We start from the raw sequence: 19759 nt of genomic DNA on the forward strand, positions 1-19759 counted from the left end.
CTATACAGTGGATGAAAGCATAACAAAGTGGCCGTTACTTGCCAGCAGATAATGGTTTATTACTTAAAATAGGACTGCAGTCCAGTTAAAACAATTTCAACATCACTACAAAATCCCCTCAGCTGACCTTTAAACTCAGTGTTAGTATTGCACTCAATATCTGTGAGAATATTGCAGTAGGATATTTAAAACTGCCGGAGCTCCTTAAGCGCTCCCTCCCTCTCTGTCCAGCTGGGAGGCAACTAGCCTCCCTGATTTCTTAGAAACGTAAGATATTTGATGAAAAAAAACTCGCCCGTGTACCTGGCATGAATCATTTATACTTTTTGACACTGTGAGGCTGGTCTAGGTGACTGATGTACTTTCACGTGTATCGCTGCCAAAATGTTCTGCTGAAACCCCACCCCCCTCTCCTCTCCCCATGAATATTTTGTGAGGGCAAACACACCACCCCTCTAGCTGGAGCGCTGCCTCGGATCATCACTTTGAAGAAACACAGACATGAATCCACCCCAGGAGATGGTTAGATCACCTCAACAACAGCCTCAGCAGCCAGACTGTTTTTTTTTCACTCTCCCGCCACCCCAAGCACCAGAGCACTGACACAAAGTCAGGGGGAGGAGTTGGCGCATGACAGACAATGAGATGGCAGAGTCATGTCAGAAATAATAGTGGAGCAACTGGGAGTGGGTTCAGAGAGAAGGGGGAGTATCCTTTAGAAAATCTAGAATTAGCGTCCATGTTAACAATAATAATAGTTTGTTCATGTCTTAAAGAGTGACATATCGCACCTCAAACAACAAATAAATCCAGAGTTCCGGTTTCTTTACTTCCTCTACAGTAAAAAGGAGAGTAAAAGAAACAATCTAATTCAGAAATCTCGGTTTCAGTGTCAGCCTGCTGCCTGCCACTCGTCCACCGGCAGACCGACCGGACATCCATCCCCTATTTATTCTCCATAACAACAAAACTGTCTCTGCTGTCTAACCAGACATTTGACACAATTTTCATATTTCTGGAACATTTTTACTATTGCGACCTTTTGACCCTAACAATCTGTACACTGGCATATGGAATAATGATGTCAGGGATAATGTGCAGCCAGCAAGGTATTAATGCAAAAAATGACCCCTTTAGTATACAGCTTTACATTTAAAACACTACTTGCTACGCTAATATAGCTAGCTAAACATAATAATTTGAAAAAAGATTTGAATGCCACTGCTAAAGAACAAATGTAATAATAAATAAATATTTATAATTGTAGCTTGTTTTTATAATAAAATGAATTTCTCCGTTATATATACCGTATGTGTTAAAGCTCATTCTGTCTCCTATTTGTTTTGCTTCCATCTTCAGGATCCCACCAATGGCTACTACAATGTGCGAGCCTCCACCCACGATGAAGGCCGCCCTGCCTCCCGCTCCACCCTGCACTATTCTGACTACCGCTCCCCCGCAGGAACCCCAGGGGGAGCTGCGTCCATCAGCAGCAGTGCCGGAGGCTCAGGAGCCACGGCCAGCGGAGGAGGCCCCGGTCCCTCCGGCCCCCTCACCTCCCCTGGCCGCCCACAGGCTTGCTATGACCCCAGACCCCCCTCTAGACTCTCACACATCAGCTACGCCCAGTTCAACACATTCACCCGTGCGGGCCAGAGTCAGCAGCCCCCGCCTAACCCCGCCCCCATGGCCAGCGACTTCCCGGGAGACTGCAGCCTCATGGACTCCACCACCCAGCTGGCCTACGACAACTATGGATACCCGTCGCATTACCAGACCTACCGCATGGGTTTCCCCCCGTCCAGCCTGGCCCCGCTGGAGGCCTGCCCCTCCTATGAGATGTACGGGGTGGGGGCCGGGGTGGGACCTGGGGTGGGTTCAGGGGTTGGCAGCCCTGTTGTCGGCGTGGGTCCCCCGGGCCCCGCCCCTTCGGGATCAGAGACTGGACTCGGAAAGTACGGCAGCTCCACTCGCTTCTCCTACACCTCCCAACAATCTGACTACTCCCACAGCCGGCACACACAGAGGATGCAGACTCACGTGTGAGACAGAGGAATGCATAACCACCTCATCGTCTTAGCAGAGCATGAGGACGCATCGTATAAATAGTGTCACATCTAAAAAACACGACACAATCATAGATTTACACGCACACATTTTCACACAGAAACTGAACAACATCACACACACCCACATGCACAGAGTCAGGAGACCGTGCCCATGAGACAGGGAGAGACGGGGAGAAAAAAAGACGAGTGGAAAAGTAGTTTAGTGAGACAGGGAAGGGAAATTCCACACAGTTTTGAATTCCCTCACTCCCAATGTGTTTGTATATCTGAGCTCTGAAAGAGCGGACGGCGCAAGTCACAATCAAGACTGAAAAAGAGAGCAAGAACCAGAGAGAGGACGAGAGATCAGAGATCTATGGAGCCCTATAGCTTTTGCTCTGAACTGACTTTGTAAATGATGAGAGGGAACGTCTTTAGGCTAAACTGACTGACTGTCAAATATGGAACACGCTTATTGGATAAAACCTCAACCAGTGGAATATTTCTGGCCTCCATTTTTTTTATTTTGTTTTGCTGGTTGTCTTATTCAGTGATCATAGAGCACATACAGTATAAATATAGTATCCCAGAATGCCCTTTTGTACAGTGATACATGCCATCATGCCCGTTAGGCAGCATGTATCGGGGCTGGGGGGGAGGGTTGGGAGGGTTGTCATCATTTTGCACTGCATCTACAGTATTCATGCTTAGACGTCCCTTATCTATATCTGTGTAATGTCTTCTTTTTATTTGCACACCAGACTAGAGCTTTGTATTCTATTTTTTAACATTACAGAATTATTTTTGTCAATGTAAAACATGTATTGTGTATGTATGGACCAAAAGTTTGAGCGTGAGCCCACTTAAAGAAATCGGGCTGGGTGATTCCACTGAGACAGGAAGAAGAGTTGTGTCAACAGCGGAGACTGAATTCAGGACGTGTTTCACATCAGAAGGGTGTAACAGTGTATAAAAGAGACCCTAGTGCCAAGTGTTCATGTTGTTCTTCACCTTAAACCATGTATATGCAGTAGAAGCTCCTTCTATTGGTGACTGTTGCTTTACAAACCAGGCTCGGGGCCTTGAGTCACTCCCAGACATTTTCGTAGGCTGGAGCCTTTTTCCTTCTGAGCTCCTCACTACAAGCTCGGTGCAGACAGAGAGAAAAACACAGATGTTGGGTTTAGAACTGAGTGGCCTTATAGGGGAACATGTCGTACATTTCCATTTCGAATAATTCCTCGTCTGTCTGCCAAAAAAATGGCCAGAGGAGAATGTGTAAGGAGAGGTTCAATGAAGCCTTGTCCACAATTTTGACATGTTGTAGAGTATGACTGTGAGTGTGAGAGTGAGATCAAGAGGGAGTGTGTGGGCACTGGCGCGCACATTAATTTGTACAGTGTGTTTGTATAGATGTGTGAATGATGGCGTGTGTACGGGAAGCATACTGTAAACACACAGCACACAACTCCAGTGCGCGCGACTATCGTATGCGTGTCTGTGTGTATACAGTATGTGTGTGTGCATGTCTGTGTCAAAGTGTGTGTGTGAGTGTGTGTGTGCGTGCATAAGTATATGTCCATATCATTTCTCTCACAATCCTGTCACAGTACTTTTATACCTCTGGTAGGACTGTATCCTGTATTATTGTGTGTTTGAATTTAGAAAAATCCAATGTTTATCTTATTGTACTGTTCTTCGTAGCAGAGACAACTGTTCAAAAGATGTACAACGAACGTTATCAAACTCTCATTTTTTAATTTCATTATCTTCAATATTTTTTAAAAATGGTATGTAATTATTTTTCCACAGTATTACATAAATAAAAGCACTGTTTTTTATAATAAAGCTGAGTTTTTCCATTTTTGGCCATTGGGTTTAAATGTACACGTTCCATTTTTTATTGTGGAGACTACATTACAAATCTTTGGTGTAAAAAGCAGCAGTACAGAGTTTATTTAAAGAATAGTAAAACGTTCCTTTAAGTTTCTTACAGTCTGACTACACTTTTTGTTTATGAGACATTTGACGAGTAGCGAGCCATAAAACGGGTGTCAGGAGGTTGGGGTCTTTTACGACTAATAATGGGGATTTGTTGTGTTGCAGACAGACAGACAGACAGACAGACAGATAGATAGATAGATAGATAGATAGATAGATAGATAGATAGATAGATAGATAGATAGATAGATAGATAGTCAGACAGACAGATAGATAGATAGATAGATAGATAGATAGATAGATAGATAGATAGTCAGACAGACAGACAGACAGACAGATAGATAGATAGATAGACAGATAGATAGACAGACAGATAGATGTATGATCTGCTTAAATCAATGTATTTAGAAAATAAGTGCGCTGTTACAATTGGAGACAAATGAACTGAATTCTTCACCCAGAGAAGAGGTGTTCGTCAGGGTTGCAAAAGTCCTACTTTGTTTAATGTATATATAAATGAGCTTGCTGTTCAGTTGGATCAATGTGCAGCTCCTGCCCTCTCCCTCCTAGATAGAGAGGTGAAGCGTCTGCTTTATGCTGATGACCTTGTTCCACTGTCTCCTACTGAACAAGGACTACAAAAACAGCTGGACATGGTAGAACAGTACTGTAAGAACTGGGCTCTGGCAGTCAATATGAAGAAAACTAATGTCATGGTTTTCCAAAAACGTCCCAGATGTCAGGAGAACAAATACCAGTTTACCATAAATAATCATATCATTGAACATAGTATGAGTTATACCTACCTTGGTTTAACCATAACAGCATCAGGAAGTTTCAACAACTAAAAGAAAAAGTCACAAGAGCTCTAAATGCAATTAAGAGAACATTTTATCATTTCCAAATTCCAATTAAAATCTGCCTTCAAATATTTGATAGTGTCATCCAGCCCATTGCGCTGTATGGTAGTGAAGTATGGGGTCCACTCAGTCACCAGAGCTATACCCGCTGGGACAAACATCAACAGAATCTTTACATGCAGAATTCTGCAGATACATTTTACGTGTACATAGAAAAAACACCAACAAATGCATGTAGAGCAGAATTAGGCAGATACCCACTGATGATTAACACTCAAAAGACAGCACTCACATTCTTTAACCACCTTAACTCCAGCCCCCTAGACATCTTCCACTCCAAAGCCCTCCAAAGCCAAGAGCTAAACCCAGAAAAGAGTCCCCTATGTCAGTCGGTGCTGAGGCTAACTGCCCCCTCTCAGATCCATTCTGACCAGGCTCACAACAACACTGCTCTCCAAAAACCAAACATGAAGAAGATCCTGGCAACCAAAAGAAAACATAATCTGTGGTCACTGTAGGCCTACGACAGGTGAGACTGAGACAGAGATGCACTACCTCCTAAAGTGTGGAACATTCAATGAAATGAGGAACATTTGCTTTAACAAGTTGAACTCTGTAATCCCAGATTTCATAGAAGTGAGTGACCTCTCAAAGTTAAAAATACTCCTAGGAGAAGGAGACAAGGCACATCTTGCTGCCCAATATGTATACACATGCCACAACCTGAGGGACAGTGAATGAGACACACAGACACACACAGACACAGACACACACACACACACACACACACACACACACACACACACACACACACACACACACACACACACACACACACACACACACACACACACACACACACACACACACACACACACACACACACAAAGCAGCAGCAGTGTGCAAGAATTACACAAATGTTTTTAAATTGGATGAAATGCACATACAAATAAAATAAAAATTCTAAGCAAATATATACATATTCACAGTAGAAAAGACAGATATTCAAAAGATTTAAATTACAGTACTCTCTAATATACCAATCTACTCAAGGCACAGAAAGATATAAAGATCATGTATGTTCATTAAAATTCACACCATAGCTTTTATTTCAAAGTAAAGTGTGTGTGTTTGAAGGTGAGGGTGCGGGTGGTGGACCTCCATATAGCACATATTATTCAGCTTGGCACTAGAAAACGATGAATAGCAGTTCGGCAGGCAGCAGTTTGCACTGAACACCGATAGATGGCAGACATGCGTTTTTAATACGCCTCCTTAACTACAAAAGAAGAAACACATCTACGTCATTGGCCAGTGTAGTAGCCAAAATGGCGGCCACGATGTTAAGGTCGCTTACTAAACTAGGACGTCCTTCAACAAAATTAATATTAAATAATAATTTGCTGAGCCCTGCCTGTACTGTCGTGCAGAACAGGTAAGATAACAAGAATACGAATCGTGACGCTTTGTATGGACAATGTGTGGCCTGCCATCTTAGCTTGAGTGCCACATAAATATGCACACTGACACAGGCTAATGCTAGCATAACGTTTAATAAGCCGACCTGCAAACTGATTCTAGTCGCCTGCAACAGTATGTAGTTTATTTCTGAATGGAAAATGTATTTAACAATGCATGCAGAATATAATAATAATACAAATATAGCAATGTCATCTTTTGAAGTGGCGTATGTTAAAGGATACACTAGCTTTTGTGCTATGTATTTGCTAGCGTTACCTAAACGGTTACCTAAAGTTAGCTTAGCTTTCTGATTAGCTAATGTCACTCAGTGTTTACTGGTGTTTTGCAGCTTTAATGCTGTAAGTAAGGTCAAAGTATTTCTGGTATACTCTGGTTAGGATGCTCCCAAATAGTTTGCAACCTGTATTGCATTCTAGCTACATTTTAAACGTTTGAAACAAATGGTAAACATGTGAAGAACACCTGCTTTCATTACATGGGTTGATTATGAAGCACCAATGTCAAGTGGATTTCAACATGAACGCTTTGTTATTGGCGTATTCTGATACCGTGGGAGGTCTACAAATGCTTTAAGAGTTGAAACGTGTTAATGTAGTGATGTATTGATGTTGCAATAATTAGCAAACTTTCTGATCTGCCTGTTTCCACTATCAGCCACTGTCATTCAAAGCGAGCAAGCCCAGGGTAGCCTAGATCATCACCCTTTCTAAAGGACAGGCCAAATCAAAGGAGTAGCCTGTATAAGTGGCACAAACATGGAGCTAGAATGCTGTTTTTGCACGTCTTCAATTCTCTGTGTTGGCTGAACTGTGAAGAACAATACCTTACCTCATGTCCAATGATTTTCACAGGCAGAAACAATGGCAGCCAGATGTGGAGTATACCGAGCAATTTGCCGGGGCAGTGATGTACCCCACTGCTTTTAATGAGAAATGGGTCCCACCACCATGGAATGGTACCGTCATCACACACTCACACACATGCTTGCAAGGGCTCACATTTAGGGCTATATGATACAGAATGACTGTGACCCACTTTGTTTATTTATTTATTGTTTATCAAAAGGCACATTTGGTATTTGTAAGACACTATGTTTATAAAAACAAAAACTAGTATTATTCTTTGACTACTATTTCAATATATCTTTTCCATGGTGTTGTCAGTCCACCAACACTTTTAAAGACGTGTCTGTGTGACAAAACTGTTTAAGTGTAAACTTGGATTTAATACATGCTACCACATTGGGCATCTTATTCCCTTTGTTTATGGCTACAGGTATGATAATAAGTAATGCATTAATCCTACACATTGTTCCAAATGATATACATGTGTTGTGTTCTGGCCACCAGAAGAAGGCCCACATGGGCATTTTGTGATTTATTGACCAGATATTTTGTTGTGCTTTTTTTTGTTATAAATTAGAAATCATGTCCTGAATCAATACCAATTGTTCGACTGTCAAGGAACTCAATGGCATAACATTCCCTGTATGGTTTTGTTTGCTCCTGGCAGACAAAGATCCTATTGCAGAGAAGGATGTGTCCAACCTCACCATCAACTTTGGCCCCCAGCATCCCGCAGCTCACGGTGTGCTGCGTCTGGTCCTGGAGCTCAGCGGAGAGTCCGTCAAGAAGTGTGACCCCCACATAGGCCTCCTTCACCGTGGCACGGAGAAGCTCATCGAGTACAAGACCTACCTGCAGGTACTGAACCACTGAAAATATCTGTGTTTAGTGTTTACCCTTATAAACATATTAGGCATCGGGTTGAATAGCACATTTTGTATTATGGATGAATGTAAGAATGATAGTTGAGTGTTGAGATTTCATTTTTAGCCAGTCTAACGACAGTAAATTGCATCACTGCCTATTGCAAAATCCTGTTTTATTGTATTGTATACAACCGCATCCTCTGGAGGATGATACATGAGCTGTATTTACTTTGTAAAACATAGCTGGCACCAGAGCAAGAGAACACCCCCTCACTTTAAAAGGTTACAATTAAAATGTTCACATCAGCAGGCTTGATTTGGTGGACCTTTCTCTTGTGAAATTTGTTTCGCACTTGTCTTGGAAATCCCTTACCCCAAACACTTCTTCTTTTTATGCCGCAGGCTCTGCCCTACTTTGACCGCCTGGACTATGTTTCCATGATGTGTAATGAGGAAGCGTACTCTCTGGCTGTGGAGAAGCTGCTCAATATCCAGGCTCCCCTCCGTGCGCAGTGGATCAGAGGTTCGGACTGGCAGTGTCTGCTGATTCTGCAAAGGCTATAGATTTTAAATCAAATGATTTAAAGCCTAAAAAAAATATATATATATATTTTTAGAGGACCTATTTTTGCCATTTATAAAGGCCTGTTCTTTTAGATTTTATTTTGCTTCACATTCATTTGTATAGTGCTATTACTCATCAAATTCAGAGTGTTGAGGCAAACCAATACTACTGATTTTAAACAGATTTTTGGGGTGACATAAATAATGCATTAAGAATTACACAAACAGTTAATGTTTAACCCTGACCCTTGTGTTGTTCCTGTTAGTGGGGGGGGGGGGGGGGATAGCAGACCCTTCACACGATAGCAGAGCGAACAGGTACAGGAGGCGTAGAGCGAGGAGATCATTGTCCACTAGTTAATCGATCGCGGATAGCGTCGTGCTCGGGGACGGATTAAAAGAAAGAAAAAAACCTAAATGGGTCACGAAATATACTTGGGCGGCCGTTAATATACCTGGGCACCCCGCCCAAGTAAAGTCTATGTGTGGGAAACCCTGGACCTAAGTCTTTTGTGTTGGTTTTTTTTCTCGCAGTTCTGTACGGAGAGCTGACCCGCATTCTGAACCACATCATGGCCATCACTACGCACGCCCTTGACATTGGTGCCATGACCCCCTTTTTCTGGATGTTCGAGGAGCGAGAGAAGGTCTGAATCAGTCTGACCTTTATTATCTTTAACACTTTGTTTATTCTGTATTACACTTGTTTGCAACATTCTTAATTTGCAAGTAATTAAGGGTAATATAAAAATACCACATTACCTTAAAGTTCCTGAAAGAAGAAATAAAGTGAATGAAAATCAGACATTGGGAGTAAACTATAGTTTTACCTAAGTGGTTGAATGAGTTTCAGGTTCATATTCTTAGAAAATCGCAGCTGTAAATAAATGTGGTGCCAATTTCACTCTAACTGCGATCTTTCTTCCCTCTCAGATGTTTGAGTTTTATGAGCGAGTGTCTGGAGCCAGAATGCACGCTGCATACATCAGACCTGGAGGTGTGCATCAGGTAAGACAACTCATTTTAATAAGGCCTGTTGTTTGTTTGAACAACACTATTAAGCTGTCTATCTGAGATATCAATTATTTGACCTGTAGACCACTTCATCAGATGATCTTATGTGTTTCAGGATATGCCCGTCGGCCTGATGGACGACATCTACGAGTGGTGCAAGAATTTCTCCATTAGAATCGATGAAGTGGAAGAGGTGAAAGCCTAAAATAGTTTCGATCTCCACAAGTTCTTCTCACGATAAAATGTAGTGAAGATTTATCAGTAAATGCTCAAATATATGTGGTTTTTTCTGGTTTCCAGATGTTGACCAACAATCGTATCTGGAAGAACCGTACCGTGGACATCGGGGTTGTGACGTCAGAGGAAGCTCTTAACTATGGCTTCAGGTAAACCACTTATTTCCCTTCATTTATGAAATGCACACATATTTTAGTTAGTATGATATTCATCACCTCTCTTCTCCCCCCTCAGTGGAGTGATGCTGCGCGGGTCAGGCATCAAGTGGGACCTGAGGAAGTCTCAGCCCTACGACAAGTACGACGAAGTGGAGTTTGACATCCCCATCGGAAGCAACGGAGACTGCTATGACAGGTGAAAGAGCCATAATAGAGCCCCTTTAATCTACACATTAAACCCTCATGTGAAAAGGAAGATATTTGTGGGTCATTGGAATTGCAGTGATTTGTCATTTCTGTTTCATAAAAGCTGCTTCGATCCAACATATAAAATGAGTAGCAAGTAGGGCAAATTAAACATTACACTTTGGCACCCTGTCCATCAGAAAGTCTTTTATGGCTTCCCCCGAACACCGTGTATGTAAATAAATCATAGTTTATCTGCAGATACAGCTGGATGTTTAAGAAGAACCTTACTGATTTAGGATTTTCATTGAGGCAGCATAGGCAGTGCCTTCTATCCGGTTCAGTTCTCTTAACACAGATTCTGAGAAATGACTCAGAGTTGAGCTGTTTGGAGCGCATTATAGGAAAATAATGATGTCTGTTTGTGTGATCAACTCCTCCCCGATTTACAGAAGGAGTTCAACTTAATCTGTAATCTGTGTCTGATTTACTGTCATGCGCCGTTATCAGCGTCTGTAGCTGACTGCTGTTTTTTCTGCCTGTTCAGGTATCTGTGCAGGGTGGAGGAAATGAGGCAGTCCCTGCGCATCATGCTCCAGGCTCTCAACAAGATGCCAGAAGGAGAGATTAAGGTGGACGATGCCAAGATTGCCCCACCCAAGAGGTCTGAGATGAAGGTGAGCTGGAGTGCGGATACCTTAAATGGAGTGCGGATACTTAAACTATTACGCAAATGTAAAAATATTTTTTCCTGCCTGGACATTCCCCTCTGCCTTATCACTTCTGTGTGTTTGTTAAATGTCAGTGGTGTGACTCATTTATGTTCACCCGGTCATCTTTACAGTGTAAGCCACTTCTGCTATAAAGAGCCCCTTACTATGCTCGCCTTGATGGCCTGAGATACCTGCGAGTGTGTCACTTTTACAATGACCAAATCCAGCTTCCTGTAATGTTTGTTTGCATCATTTTCAAAACATCTGCTGAGACGTAACATGTGTAATGTGCTCTTTGTCCTAGAATTCCATGGAGTCTCTGATCCACCACTTTAAACTGTACACAGAGGGCTACCAGGTCCCTCCAGGCGCCACATACACAGCTGTGGAAGCCCCCAAGGTTAGAGGCATCTTAAATGTATCTGTATATAAATGCTCCTTTCTGTGTTTTCCTCTGACTGCATAAATGAATCTGCAGATGCCCTAATAGAACTAACAGATTTTAACCTAGAAAACAAAAAGGGTAGCACTCTGAGATCTGTACTGTATACACTCGCTTCTTTGAGCCTTAATTAATTGTGAAGCCTTTGTAGGCCTTCAGGGATTTGCTGTGATGTAATATTCTCTCTTGTGTGTGTGTGTGTGTGTGTGTGTGTGTGTGTGTGTGTGTGTGTGTGTGTGTGTGTGTCCGTTCTGCAGGGAGAGTTTGGTGTTTATTTGGTATCAGACGGCTCCAGCAGACCCTACCGCTGCAAGATCAAAGCTCCCGGATTCGCTCACTTGGTACGCACTCAAAACTTCACAAGACACCGTGAAATATTAACACAGCGGGCATCAATTATTTAGCATGTTTAACGGCTTGTCCTTAAGGCTACTTTTAGCTCATTAAGTGGATTTTATAAAGTACTATAGAAGCTTTTCAAAAGCTCCTTCCTGCTCATCTACTAATGTTAAACGCAGTCATTTTCATTTTGGTCTTCCAGGCTAAAAATGTCTTTTAAAGTTGCATAAACAAACTATTAGAGTAGTTAGTGCATTAACTCCAGGCTATAGTCTTATGAATTATGAATATTCAATTTTCTAAGAGCTCATCTGCCCTCAATTGGAGTTATTCTGATGTGTAATGCTTGTTTTCTTCTCTAGGCTAGTCTGGATAAAATGGCCAAAGGACACATGTTGGCGGATGTGGTGGCCATTATTGGTAAGACATTTTTTTTAACACTCAACTTATACTATACAACTAAATATTGGCTTTTGTATGAAGTTATACTGAACCGTTTCTTCTTTTTCTGACAGGTACACAGGACATTGTGTTTGGCGAAGTGGACCGTTAGCTTGTTGGTTCCCTAAAGATGAGGATTCATTCTCTCCTTCACTCATCTGTTAGTCATGTTCTCTTCCTGTTCACTTGTTGCTGTAGTGAGGCTTTGAGAGATGACTCTGCTTATAATCTTTGATGTACAATGCCCAAATACACTTAATAAATATTTTATGATCGAACAGCAAAGTAGTGACTTGTACTTTTCTTTTCCCGATCGTGTGTTTTTGCACGCAACATTTCTTTTTCAAATTCTCCATTTCCGTGACTTATCTGAAAATTGACTTTGAAACATGACAGCGGAGACCAAACCTCGATGTGTGTCCTTCCGCTGGTTGGTGGTGAAAGGGGAGGGGTATGATAAGATCTAACACAGATGGACTTATAGCTCCAACCACAACTTCCCCTGTTGGCTGTGAGGTACGCAACATTCAAGTTTTCACAAGAACAGAGTAATAAAAACACCCAGTATTCATCGTGTTTGCTGTGGCCACTGAAGGAGCCCAGTTGACCGTGTTGAACCTGGTACCATGGCCGTGTGGAACAGGAGCCCGTTAATTGTTGCCATTCTTTGGATGTGTTTCGGAAGAGCCGGTGAGTTGTGACACAAAATTGGGATTTACTAAACTTAAAGATTCTATATTGAATCCTCCATTCACATAACGAACCCTAAGAAAACGTAGTGGCGTGTGTACAGAAACTGGTTATTTACATAATCAGGGTGACAGTTTTGACGTTAATTGAATTTGCTGTACAGCACAATTAGTTTGTACATAGCAGGTATTTTATTTAGAGCAGTAAGGTTTTTTTTTTTTTTAACCTTATTCTTCTCGGTGTAGGCAGTTCCTGAGGAAATGGAAGCCTGCCCTGTTGGTTCTGTCTCTTGTAACAAAGGGGCGCTGAGGTCTGCCACTTTTTGAAATACTCGCATGTAAAAGCAGACCTCGACACACCCTGCTCTGCCCAAAAAGTTCCTTTTTTATTAAGCATTGAGTTATGTTCCTCAAAAATTTGTATGTAAATATTATGCAATATGTTATGTAATCTTGGAAACCTGCATTAAAAAAAACAAAAAAACATGTTCAATGTTTAACATTTTAACAGTTATCTGTTAAACCACGAAGAAACTATAAGGTAATAAAAGAAAAATAGGAAATATGTACTTTTTTTCGTGCATTTCCTTCTTTTATGTACACAGTCTATGACTTATACGCGCATTAACACATAGATATGTAGCCCTAAAAGGTCTGTTCATATTTCTGTGTCTAATAGGCAAGATGATGTTAAAGTATGGTAAATAAAGTAGTGCTGAAGTACTCAAACAACACATTTACGATGAGAAAATGAAAATATTAAAGTACTTGGGAAATATGTTGTGGTTCCCACTTCTCTAGTTTATGGATTTCATCATTTTACTTTGCTACTTTAAAGCATCTCTAAGATAACCAGGAAACTGTAGTTAACGGCCATAAACAGTTTGCTTCTAATTCAAACTGATGATTTGAATGTTTGAGAGATATAGCTAATAAGATTATATTTCCGCTAACATTTCAAACCACATCTGACCACTTTTAGCATCAGATTGCAGGAGTGTGAAGTCGTGAGAAATAGATGTTCTTATCTTTGAACCTTGGCTCAGATCTGCTTGTATGATACTAGCGGCAGTTAGTGTCAGGACACATGTGGAATTGTGAGTCGCACTTTCATACCCGACTACTGGTTATTTCAGGACAGGGTATGCTGTTTCCTTATAGCTGTAAGTCACGCGACCTGTGGAAACCAAAAGAGATGATAAAACACACCACACAACTGGCCAAGAAAACATGCACAGCTGATAGTAAAACAACTTTATAAGTGTGCCTCAAATGTCCAATAATACCAGTCCATATCATAAGTAAAAAGCGAACATTATTTGGAAGTGGCGTACAACAAATCATGTGAGGAAAGATTTCTGAGAAGTTCTCCGTTTGGCTGAATTTCTGATGAAAAAGAAAGTGGCAAGAGAATGATGTGATGTCTGCTGATTTCATCATAGAGAAGTATAGTCATTAAAAAAGATAAGAAAATAACATATAGGTTGAGTTATAGTATTTGCTCTTTTAGTGACACTGAGGTGTAAAAGCGATGGCTCAGCTGACCCCATCACATTTCAAATCTGTATAAATGTAATTAATTCAAACAAACAAACACCCCACTAAATATGTGACATAAAAGTCCATTAAAGGGAACTTTACAAATGAACTGCGATTCATAAAATGTCCATATAAGTTACATAATAATCCTTAAATGTGCCATATAACAGTTTGTTCAATGTCATTGTCTTAAATGACATTGAACAAACTGATTTTTGAGAGTTTCTATTTTATTTTATGTGTCTCTTCATACTTATCTGATCTTTATCTTTTTCTGAATTTGTTTTTCATTAACATTCACAGTTTTGATACTCTTATTCCACATTTTATTTAATGCAATTTAGGGAAGTTAAATGGTCATGAAATGAAAACAGTATATATTAAACAAGTCTTTTCTGAGGTGGAAAATGGCCTGGATTCAAACAAATGAGTAATCTGAATAACAAATGAACAATTGTTACTTGGGAGGACCATTTTGTAACTTTTATGATATTTTCCAAACGATCTTAGGCCCAAAACCTCATTCACAAAAAAAGTACAAGGGATCACCATTTGAACATTCACATTAAGTACTTATATTTACAAAACGCAATTCAGGAATAGAGGAACTAAGACATAGTCCCAAATAGCTTTTTCTTCAAAGCTACAGTCTTTTATAATCGAGCGATTTTTATCAGTTGATGTTTTTATTCAATACCTGCAAACCCAAGGCCAAATGTATTCAAGAAAGTCGCTGTTTACATTCAGAAACACCTCAGAAAATATTACCCTATGTCGCTGCTTTTGAAAGGAGTTTGCTTGAAATATGTGGAGCGTATTCTTCCCTGAACAAAGGTTAAAGAAAAGATGTGTGCAAGTCGGTCTAGGATCTACACACCTTTTAAAAGCTGAATTCCACTTGCCTTTAGTAAAAGCACTTATTCAGGTACAATGTCCCAGCTCAGTGTTACACTTATTACACGCTGGGGAAGGAGAAGCGGTCGTTCATGACAGCCTGTTATGATATGCTTCAGTTGTGTTGAAAACAGATAACCCACCCATTTTTATGTTCTCATTTTTTAAATGTAAATTACATTCCCTTGATGAGTTGATTAAATACATACGTTACATTTGATCTGCTTAGAACAGAAGGAAAGTGAATACTGCATCCTTGAAGAGACAACAATATTTTCCATTTTCCTTGGTAATTATCATCTCAACATGTAGACCCCGCTCTTCCTCACTCTATCCCACCCTAAATACCTCGCCCTGGACTGAAAAACTGAAACGTTGACTTTAATTAAATGTATTATGTCAACAGATTTCTGTATTAGGTTAGTTGAAAGCAATAATATTAAGTTTAAATAGGTTCAACTTAGTATTATTGCCTTCAACTAACCTAATACAGAAATCTGTTGAAATAATACATTTAATTAAAGTCAATGTTTCAGTTTTACACTGTGGACTGTAAACATGTCTGTTGTCATTGTGTTTTTCACAATTTCTTTATTTCACCATCTGAGATTGTGACACCATGGTCACTCCATATTCTGTTCTGTAAATTGTAAACGGAAAAAAAGCCCCATCTTTACATGAGAAGCAACCAGTCAGTATACAATAATGCAAAGGTTGAGTTAACTTTAAAGAGGAAGTTCTCTCAGAAAAACGCATGATAAAGTAGTTTTTTTTATTGTTTTGTCATGTATGTGGAAGTGGTATGAATTAATTTGAATAATTCTCCTGTGTTTCAGCAGCGGGTCTCTCAGATCCACATGTGTGTTACGTGCTGGATGGCATCCTGTTTTTGTACGGCATTATCCTGACGGCTCTCTACTGTAGAATTAAGGTTTTAATCTTACAAATTTGCCTTTACACACATTTATACTGTGCATCAGTGGCGGTTCAAGACTACTTTTACAGGGGGGTTGGGGCAATCATTATTATAGGTGTTTGCTTTAGTAACAAAGATTGTGTCAAAGGCTTTGTTCCAACTTTATTTATTTGCTTTAGTTAGTTTGGCCCAAGATAGTGAACGAAAAAGGAGTTTGGGGTAATAAATACATACTTTTTTCAGCCAAATGTTTTAGTCACATATTGTTTTTCAGTAACTTAGTTTCAACCTATTACATTACATTACTGAAAAACACAAAAACTTAAAATCGCTGTTAACTTTGGCCCAAGTTACAGCACAGTAACTTAGTATTTTACATGAATTACATTATCGTAGATTTAATATTTTAAAGACAGGCCGCAGGGGGGTCCAAGCCCTGTGTTACAGGGCCCCTGTTAGCACCCCCCTAGAACCGCCCATGCTGTACATCAAATTGACTTATCAAATAATATGCAAGAACAGAATTCATTTTCAACTGAATGACCAAGATGTGGTGTCATTTAAAGTCATCTGGTGCATCATCGATGTAAAATAGGGTGTCATCTGCAAAATGACGCATTCTGCACATTCAGGAATGTTTGATTCCAATCATTTTATTGTGGCAGACTAATGTTTCACTACCATAATAAAACTTCTTTGTTTTTGACACCTTAGGTACCAAGAATGTTTATATTCAACTAAGACCAAGTAAAAACTGTTAATGGATGGTAAAACTACAGATTGACGTCTGTTGGATTCTCACTAACTTCACTCTGTCTTCTACAGATCTACAATGCGAGGCTGGCTGGAGCTAAGAACGCTAAGGTCAAGCCGGTAAGAATAAACACAAACACACACACACACACACACACACACACACACACACACACACACACACACACACACACACACACACACACACACACACACACACACACACACACACACACACACTGTACATGTGTGACTGACATAGATGACTCATAGTCTGAAATAAATGTGCAGAATACAATTAACCACAGCACAAATGGAGTTTCAGTGAACAGCCAGACACAGAGCTTCTCTATAGGCAAAAATAAATGTCTAACCTCAGTAGCCAAACAGTTTAGATAGAATGGGAGGATGAAACCCTCTTTATTTGTCACATACATGCACACAGCAGAGCACACACAGTGAAATTGGTCCTCTGCATTTAACCCATCCTAGTACTAGGAGCAGTGGGCAGCTATTGTGCAGCGCCCGGGGAGCAATGGGGAGGGGGGATTGAAGGTGTCCGGTGCCTTGCTCAAGGACACCACAGCAGGGCCTAGGAGGTGAACTGGGACCTCTCCAAGTAGCAGTCCACTTTCCTTATTTCAAGTCTGTTTGGGGACTTGAACCAGCAACTCTACGATTCCCAGTCCAAGCCCCTACTGACTGAGCCACTGCTGGACAAAAAAAACACACCTATTCTTTGTTTCTGCAGCCCCACACTGGCAGCTGTGTGTAGCCAGTTAAGCTACAGTGTGATGGGCATGCACCGGCAGCTCAATTGCTCAAGAGCCTGTAATTGCAAAATTTGAATTAAAGGGCTGGAACTTGAAGTGAAAAAATGTTATGCTTGTTCTTGGATATAAAACTAAATTGTTAAACATGCAGAGATAGAGCCTTTTATACTCACACTGAACCTCATTGCATTATTAAATAAACTGGAGGTACATTGCACATTGTCTAGTCTGATATAGTATATTTCATTAAATGTTTAGAATTGTGTGGTAGGAGTTTGGTATATAATAGTGTACATTAACACATTTCTTTATTGTGTATTGTATGTAAAGTTGATAGCATACACTATGTATATAGGTTTTCCAGTTTCGGTTGATGTCTATATATTTAGTGTGTTTCTTTACTCGACTGCAATGCCTGACAACATGCTGCTTGAATGACGTGCTACCTGCTGTTTTACTGCTTTACTTTTTTAAGTGTATTATTTCCTATTACCATTCACAAACTGTGCACAACCTAACCCACTGTGACACACACTCTCAAGTGTACAGATCTGGTATCTGGTGTGTTTTCTTAGATATACATATTTTATATACCTAACTAACACTGCTATTTTTTTCTACCCGACAGAATGCTGACGAGAGCATCTATACGGTACGTCCTGATGCAGTGATGATGTAAAGGAAATGAGGGATTGCTGAATCCTTAAACATTGTTTGGATAGTATATTTTAAAATTAATTTATACATTTTATATTCCTTCCAGGACTTGACTCCCCACGCCAAAGACACGTATGAAACTATTGGGCAGAAGAAGTGATACGCAAAGCGAGAGACCAAGACAGATGACATTCTTCTACATTTATTGATATATATATATATTTAATTTTAGCATATCTTACCCTGCTTTTATTTTGAGGGAATGCGTGCAGTGTTTTGCATTTCCTTTTAAATTTAATTTTATGTTATAAAGAGGACAAAACAGAAACAGGGAAGTTAAGTTCCTGATGGGCAACTGATTATGCCTTCTTCTTTTTTGTTCTCTTGCACATATTTCATTTTTTGCGTATTTAGAAAACGGTTATGCTTCCGACACATTATGTACAAAAAGTCTAATTAAATGAATATTATATTTTGTCTTTAAACTGTCCAACTATCTTCCTCTTTAAAGCTATTTGTAAGTGTTTTTATATAGGAGAGGCAACCATCTCCCAAAGTATTTATGTTTTGTACAAGACGATGTGAGTGAATACATGTAACGCCTTTTTTTCACACCTGAAAACCTGAGCAGTGTTACCTGTACACCACAGGATGGCAGTGACGCACACACACACACACACACACACACACACACACACACACACACACACACACACACACACACACACACACACAAACACACACACACACACACACACACACACACACACACACACACACACACACACACACACACACACACACACACACACACACACACACACACACACACACACACCTTTCACAGACTGTTTTGAATGTAAAGAGCTTCCTGCAGGATGCATAAAGCTGTTGTATGAACACAATCCTATTAAAGGTGAACTTGCTCATTACATAATGTTGTCTTTCAATTACAGTTGTCAATTAGGAAAACCCTGTCTCTTAAATATTACGTTGTGAAGGGAGTGGTAAACCTCCACTCGTCACAAGGTAAACAACCGCAAACAGAAATGAAAACAGTCATTTTCCGACTGTGGTTTGGCACTGTACAGTTTGTATGAAGCTACGAAAGATTTACGTTTGTCTGAAAAGCCATCTACTTATTAAAAAAAAAAAAGTTTACAGAGGATTGTGGGGGAAAACAATGTATGAAAAACCATGAAGTACTATAATGTACTTCTGATTTATGAGGTGATCAGTTTATTTGGAGATTAAATGTAACAAGAATTTGGTGTGTCCTGCTTATTCCTGTTTTTTGGATATTAAATTCTTTTCTGGGGTGTTAACTGGGATTATATCCCTTTTAAAATGAATGGATTAATTAGTTTTTCTCCTTTGGGAGGAGGCAGCTTTTGTCTTATTG

General features: G+C 40.2%; 3 protein-coding genes across 7 annotated transcripts in view; all 3 read left to right on the forward strand.

The window, feature by feature from the left end:
* Positions 1-3896, forward strand: part of kirrel1a (kirre like nephrin family adhesion molecule 1a) — a 31360-nt gene extending 27464 nt beyond the window's left edge. For all 4 annotated transcript variants that reach the window (XM_063900836.1, XM_063900839.1, XM_063900837.1 and 1 more), the window contains exon 15: positions 1360-3896. In XM_063900836.1, coding sequence (XP_063756906.1) covers positions 1360-2046 — 687 coding nt within the window. In that variant the 3' untranslated portion in view covers positions 2047-3896. The remainder of the gene's footprint in view (positions 1-1359) is intronic.
* A 2241-nt stretch (positions 3897-6137) lies between these two features.
* Positions 6138-12421, forward strand: ndufs2 (NADH:ubiquinone oxidoreductase core subunit S2). Its single transcript, XM_063900552.1, has 14 exons — positions 6138-6284; positions 7183-7286; positions 7844-8034; positions 8445-8565; positions 9141-9253; positions 9540-9614; positions 9736-9813; positions 9921-10006; positions 10092-10211; positions 10749-10878; positions 11219-11314; positions 11614-11697; positions 12058-12115; positions 12211-12421. Exons 1-14 carry the CDS (start codon positions 6178-6180, stop codon positions 12246-12248), a joined length of 1401 nt encoding a protein of 466 aa, XP_063756622.1. The 5' UTR covers positions 6138-6177; the 3' UTR covers positions 12249-12421.
* A 173-nt stretch (positions 12422-12594) lies between these two features.
* Positions 12595-19623, forward strand: fcer1g (Fc epsilon receptor IgFc epsilon receptor Ig). Of its 2 annotated transcripts, none has more exons than XM_063900554.1 (5): positions 12595-12826; positions 16095-16189; positions 17000-17047; positions 18329-18352; positions 18464-19623. In XM_063900554.1, the coding sequence occupies exons 1-5, from the start codon at positions 12763-12765 to the stop codon at positions 18515-18517; spliced, it is 285 nt and encodes a 94-aa protein (XP_063756624.1). In that variant the 5' UTR covers positions 12595-12762; the 3' UTR covers positions 18518-19623. The 2 variants fall into 2 exon arrangements, with proteins under 2 accessions (XP_063756624.1, XP_063756625.1); XM_063900555.1 differs by having other exon boundaries at positions 12597-12826; positions 16098-16189.
* The last annotated feature ends 136 nt before the right edge of the window (positions 19624-19759 follow it).

This window comes from Eleginops maclovinus, chromosome 14 (assembly GCF_036324505.1).
Source record: "Eleginops maclovinus isolate JMC-PN-2008 ecotype Puerto Natales chromosome 14, JC_Emac_rtc_rv5, whole genome shotgun sequence".
NCBI lineage: Eukaryota > Metazoa > Chordata > Actinopteri > Perciformes > Eleginopidae > Eleginops > Eleginops maclovinus.